At 34.3% G+C, this 6,380-nt stretch overlaps 1 protein-coding gene across 1 annotated transcript; it reads right to left on the minus strand.

The window, feature by feature from the left end:
- Positions 1-262: 262 nt before the first annotated feature.
- On the minus strand, positions 263-5,852 carry LOC149528068 (mechanosensitive ion channel protein 5-like). The gene is made up of 8 exons (XM_089807997.1): positions 5,646-5,852; positions 4,914-5,470; positions 4,167-4,290; positions 3,647-3,937; positions 3,303-3,505; positions 2,517-2,610; positions 2,150-2,330; positions 263-294 (listed from the first exon to the last, which is right to left on the minus strand). The coding sequence occupies exons 1-8, from the start codon at positions 5,850-5,852 to the stop codon at positions 263-265; spliced, it is 1,689 nt and encodes a 562-aa protein (XP_089664123.1).
- Between the last annotated feature and the right edge of the window lie 528 nt (positions 5,853-6,380).

Here is a 6,380-nt window from a genome sequence, read left to right on the forward strand (position 1 = left end):
TGACCTGCAATAATGTCAAATGGACCTCCTATTTTTTTCAAGTACTTAATTATCTCCCTACTGTAGTCCAATCTAAAAATTAGATGCAAAGTGGTAATAACAAGTTGACAAGAAAACCAATTTGCACTTGCATGACTTTCATGAACTTCTCCATGCCTTTACTGTTGGCATTATATTTATTAAAGGATGAACATGATTTCTTTATTTTGTACAAGATTGTATGTGTACACAGTCATTACTACTAACTTATGGCTCGAGGACTTCAATGAGGATATATTGCTGCCTTCAGTAAAGCTGCAACACAAAAAACACAAGACATAGATGTCTCTGAAATCATGTTGAAGGGAACATGTCTTTTATCAAAATAATCTCCCTCACTGAGGAGCTGCTGCTTCTTAATAGTTCCAACCATGCTTCAAGGATGCTCAATCCTACAGCTGTAATATTAGAGGCTAGAGAAAGAGAGAACACATCCACTCCTTAAAAATGTAATATATGATGCTGTAATATCTGCATCATACCATACCCCTATGCAATTCCTTCTGCATATCTGCAAAAATTGGACTTATTCAGAAAGGTCCCACCTTCTGTGGAGAGAGTATTAGATCCACTCCCATTCTTGTTGCTTGGAAATGTGGCATACAGAGAGCTCAACTTGTTTTCAAAGACAAAAATGCTGAAGATTGAGTGACAATTCCTGCAAATTTCATTCTCGTTAGCTCACTTTTAGCATACAACTCAAAAAATATCACTTATATTTGTCAAAAACTATCACTTATATTAAAAGAGACCATAATTTGATTAGATAATTAAGATGTTGAGGAAACTACAAGACAACTACAAGTCATCAAGTCTTGTTTTCCTTACTGACAATTTATGCTATTTCTACACTGGCAAGTTGCAAAATTTGCTCACTGCTGTACAGATGAGAGAAACACTTTTCTTCAATGCATTGTAAAGAAATCATGCATAGATTTCAAAAACAACACTATTGCTCAAAGATTTCTGAAAAACCAATTCAAATATAGCAGTCTGAGGGCGAGCTATAGTAACTAGTAGACACAAAACTCACAAATGCTAATGTTCTTCAAAATAAATGTGAAAATGTGGGTATGATCACAAGTCATAGAGGTGAATAGGGAGGAGGATATTGTTGTGCTCTTTCTCAGGAGTCATATTTCCCAGTATTCTAAAGATGTAAATAATTACCTGATTTAGTTTTGAATATGCAACTCTACCACAAACAATATTGAAAATCCTACTGCAAGATTACATTATGTAAGAGCACAGGAAGAATACTTGATACAGATGTGTAGTAAAAATCAGATTTAAAAATACTAGTGCAATCTTGCTAAAACAGATGTCAACATCCCACAATGAGTATGTTTCTGTCTGCACTTCATACCTTAGATATTATATGTTCTGGCAAAAGAAGGCAATTCCACAAAACACATACTACGTGTAAAAAGCAATATAACTTTGTTGCCTGCAATCCAAAAAATCATCATTGTAAATTTCAGTGCAGATTCCACAGTAGTCATAGAAACAGTATGCAAATTGACAATGGAAAGATTCCCCACAAAAAAAATATTATCCTCTGCTTAAGTGTGGAGAGTACCAAAGAAAGATGAAAATATACGGAACCTTGAGAAAACCAATTTCTTTTGCTAACCACCTCTACTCAATGATAATGCATACCTATCTGCAAAAGGCTCAACAAACTTAAACATGCACGTCTTAACGCAAAAGCTAAAATTCAATTTTAAGTTCCTCAAATATTTCCTTCATTTTCAGTTGCAAAACAATTTTTCAATTTGACTCTTACCTATGTTCTGAGAATTTCTTGTCTATCTGAGGCGAAGGCCTTTTCTCACACTATTAATGCTCTTAATCTTCCTGATAAACACATTATATTCTGGGTGTAAATGATGAGACTTTCTTTTAATATGGCTACATGAACAAACAAAACACTTAAATAATAAAACAATCTATGGAAATGTTTATCTCATAAATAAGATAAGCTGAGGTAAATTTAATGGCCTTAAAAGGATATAGTTAGCCAAAATTGATAGAACAAATTCATCAAAATATTATAATGGAAAGGTTAGGAACATAAATGAAGACTTTACATATGAACAAATGAACATACTCCCTGCAACTAGAATAAAAAATGTGGAATCCTTGATAGCAACAGCATCTTCAAAATAATCTGCAAGAGGGAAACTACAGGCAAGAAAAAGAGAGAGCATATCAACTCCTTTAAAGGCTGAAGAAATATCTGCATGATAGCACCCCTTGTCCCAGCAAACTTTGTAAGCTATCACGACAATCTGTGCCCATTCAAGAATCATAACATACAAAGGCCTCACCTTGTTTTTTAAGCCAAAAATGCTGAAGATATTGAGTGACAATTGCTGCGAAATTTACTCTCACTAGCTCACTACCATAGCATACAAATTTTTTAAAATATTATATTCAAAGAAACCATAATACTAGTAAATAAAATGTATTTCTACCTGTACTTCATACCTCAGAAATTCTATTTTTTGGCAAAGAACATGCAAAACCAGAAACATGTACCTTGTGCACAAAGCAATGGAGCTTTGTTCCCTGCAAAACACAATCCAAAAGAATTTGTCCTTATAATTACCAATGTAGATTCCAAGATAAGTAATGAAATAGTCATTAAATAAAAACAAAGAAAAAGAAACACTTCCAATAAAAATTGTTATTCTTTATTTACCTCAACTCATTAGAAATGAATGAGGATCTCATCTTACAGTAGACCTAGCAAACTTAACAGGCATTTTTTCAGGCAAAATTAATTTGAAGTTCCTCAAGCATATCCTTCATTTTCAGTAGCAATGCAGATCTTCTATTTGATCTCTCACTTATGTTTTGATAATTCATTGTATGTTTGAGGCAAAGGCCCATTCTCATCCTATTAGTGTTCTCAATCTCCCTAGTAAACAAATTATAGTCTGGGTGCCAATGATGATGCTTGCTTTCAATATAGCTGCATAAACAAACATAGTGCCTAAATATTCATACAAATCAAGGAAATACCTATTTCATAAATAAGATAAGCTAACCTAACCTTACTGGCCTTTAGGCCAAAGTGGACCAATGGACCTAGATGAGTTTGTTTATGATTCTCTTGTTGCTGAGATTTAAGAATAAATTTCTAAAAACTTTATGTGATTAACCCAATCAAGTATTTCGTATGTAAGGGTGTTTGCAGATTTATGTGTAACTGTGCCTCATATTATACCATTGCTAAAAAAAATCACAAATAAAAGGACCTGCTTATTCTCTCCTTAAGCGCAGCAATTTTTTCCATAGTAGTAGTAGCATCCACGAAGAAGTCAAAACTCTCTCCCATATCTGGACTCCTATGATAGTTAATGATTGGTTTCGTGGATAATATTGAGTTGGGGTAGTATACTTTCTCATTATCACTCAACAGAAACACTGTAGTGAAGATGTTCATTTCTTCCACAACCATCTGTACCATTCAAATATTAATTAGTTGTACAGTTGTATTCAAAAACCAATCTGTAACATTTTCTACTTTTTCTTTTTTTGTTCATAGGTGAATCTTCACTCATTTCAGTCATTTGTGAAAGGTAAGAAGGATGACTTTTACCTGAACTCCAACAATACACCGATCACCCACGTCAAATGGATGCGTGATAAATACAAACACAATGGCTTCAAAGATTGCTTTGCAGGTATTTCCGAACATGAAAGCCACAGGCAGAAGGGAAGTTAATATTATAACAATAGCACGAGTGCTGGCAATGCCCAGAAGTACCAAAGAGAACATTACTATGATTATAACCACAACTTCATTGATGAGTCTGTGTAGCTGTTTAACTGCAGTTTTGGAGTCATTAAGAGATCGGGAAAGTAATTTCCTTTCTTCAAAAACATTCATCTGCCACAAAAAAGATACATTAGTCAGTATGTCCCAAGAAAGAGCTAATAGAACTAGATAATCAGTATTGCCTAGTTTAACTTATTTTGTGTTGCTTTCGTCAGAATAAAACAACAAAATTAGGTCAAAAGAACATGAAATAAGCACAACGTTCCGAACAAAACCACATCTAGCTATATGTTGGGAGTGATACTTAAAAGCAGTATGGAACTGATTTGAAATAGCATACCACCCAGTTTGCAAGAGACGATTCAGTGATCCTTCCTGTATCTGAGGCTCCTGTAAATTGGGGAAAGACTCTGCTCACCTCTGTTTTCCTCATTAACTTCAGCAGGTCATCTTCCTCAATATAACTGCAAAAGATGGGACTCTAATTTAAGTAAGAAAAACTAATTCTGAAACATATTCATTTTCCCAGAAGTAAATGAACCATGAGCCGTGGATTTTCCTGATATTCTCTGGTCCTATTTATGCTAGTGGGTTCATGCTTTTTCCTTGGTGCTTTTGTAAAAGTCAGGTGTTTGAGAACAATGGCATTAGCACCAAAGTGATCATACAATACAAACTGCTGCACATGATGCTTAGCAGAGCCGTTTTGGTATTAGTTCATGGTTTAATTACCAAACACATGAATGGGTACATGGTCAGACTGCAGTATGGTTAGGAACTGGGATACCAATTTCCAGTCCATAGTAGTGATCAAGAGTGCTTGTGGATCTTATTGTGTGAGGATGCCAGTTTAAATGGCAATGACGTTCTGTTAAGACATAAATAAACTGCCAATAGTATTGCCTGCTACAAATTTTTATTGGAACAATCCACCAGAAACTAGAATTGGCATTATCTATGGACTATTAAATGTTAGCTTTCTAATTCTTGAATAACAAAAACAAAGCTTAGTACGGCACCTCATTGTAGGACAAAGCCTATGTGAGGTAAAGGTATTACTTCAAAGAACAAGTCAGTGGATGCATACTATGTTCCACGCTTAGCAACATTTTCAAATATCCTCTTTGCCTTAATTGCTGCTTGACGTTCACTATCGATCTTCGGATCATGTTTATGGTAATTCAAAGACCTGTCAATTGTGTTAGCGATTCCCGAATGCCTGATATTTCGGATCCATCTCTTCATTTTCCAAGCAGAGACATTCCTCTGATTCAGCTTCTTCAGTTGTTTAATAGTTATCCCATTGGTGCTCCCTTCCTCTTTGAGCCCTGCCCTCTCATTATTCTTGTTATCAGGAGGATCTATTTGAATTTCCACGTGTCCTGCATTGTTCGTATTATTTGTATCTGCTAGAGCAGAGGATTGATGGATTTCCATCATTGGGGGCGGAGATATAGTTTCAAGCACATATTGATGGAATATGGACTCCTGAATTCTGTCAAAATATGTTTTCACATGAAAATTCAAAGCCAAAATCTTCACCAATAGTGTCTTGAATAGCCATAGAAATGAGGCGCACAGAAGACAAAGTAGAAATGTCCCTATGTAATCCAACAGGTTTTTGTTCTCGGTAGCTCGCTCCAACTGATAGCAAAAATTCACCAAAATATTAGAATGTAAAAGAGATCACAAATATAAAGAGGAATTTGCAGATGACTAAGAAGAAAAACCCTATCCCCAACAAACAATAACAATTATGAAAATGCATTTTCATTGAGAAGAACAATTATGAAAAACGAGAGTGTGGAACGGTTACTACCTTTTTATCAAATATGAGATGCCAAGCGAGCAAAACTAAGCCGAACCAGAGGCAATTCTTCGCACTACTCCTCACTCCATAGACAAAGTAGAGGACCCTCTTTCTCAAAATGAAATTTCTCTCGATTACGAAAACCCCCACACGAATTATTACAGTCCAATGCAAGCGCGAATGCAATCGAAAGAAATAATGAGAACAAAATGACATTTGGTCGTTAATGTGGCACGATAAGAATTTTTATTTGATATTATATTAATAATAATTATTATTGGTTTGTTAATAGATAAACTATGATACATTAATTTACAATTTGATTTAAAGATGGATGTATAGATAATAAATATAAAAATCGTCTTCACTAGTACAATTGAGAATGGGTAAGGTTAGATTCAAAAGATCAAAGTATATTATATGTGATTAATTGAATTCCTTTAAATATATAATACTAGGTCTATATATAATATAATATCAAATTTATTAAATTAAAAAAATTAATACTTTGAAAAAAGTCATATATACATATTTGTTTTGGAACATTTCATGTTCACATTAAGCTACACTCTTGCAAGGATTTCGAGAAGGATGTCATTATTTTTCTATTTTATGGTGAGGGAAGCATTGCCTTGTATCTAGAGTTACTTAACGGACACAATGAAAACTTGTCCATCTAGTTGTACTAAAGATGTCTCTAGGTGAGTGTCATTAGCTTCAAAGTTAACAAGGTCATTAAAAGAG

This window comes from Cupressus sempervirens, chromosome 11, assembly GCF_028749045.1.
Source record: "Cupressus sempervirens isolate cs-2001-9-10 chromosome 11, ASM2874904v1, whole genome shotgun sequence".
In the NCBI taxonomy this organism is placed as follows: Eukaryota; Viridiplantae; Streptophyta; class Pinopsida; order Cupressales; family Cupressaceae; genus Cupressus; species Cupressus sempervirens.

Coding starts and splice junctions, on each gene's coding strand:
- LOC149528068 (XM_089807997.1), bottom strand. CDS start 5,852: ATGTCATTTTGTTCTCATTATTTCTTTCGATTGCATTCGCGCTTGCAT. Junction 3,938..4,166: donor CGTCTCTTGCAAACTGGGTG/GTATGCTATTTC, acceptor TTTTTGTGGCAG/ATGAATGTTTTTGAAGAAAG. Junction 2,331..2,516: donor TTCTGAGGTATGAAGTACAG/GTAGAAATACAT, acceptor GAATGGGCACAG/ATTGTCGTGATAGCTTACAA.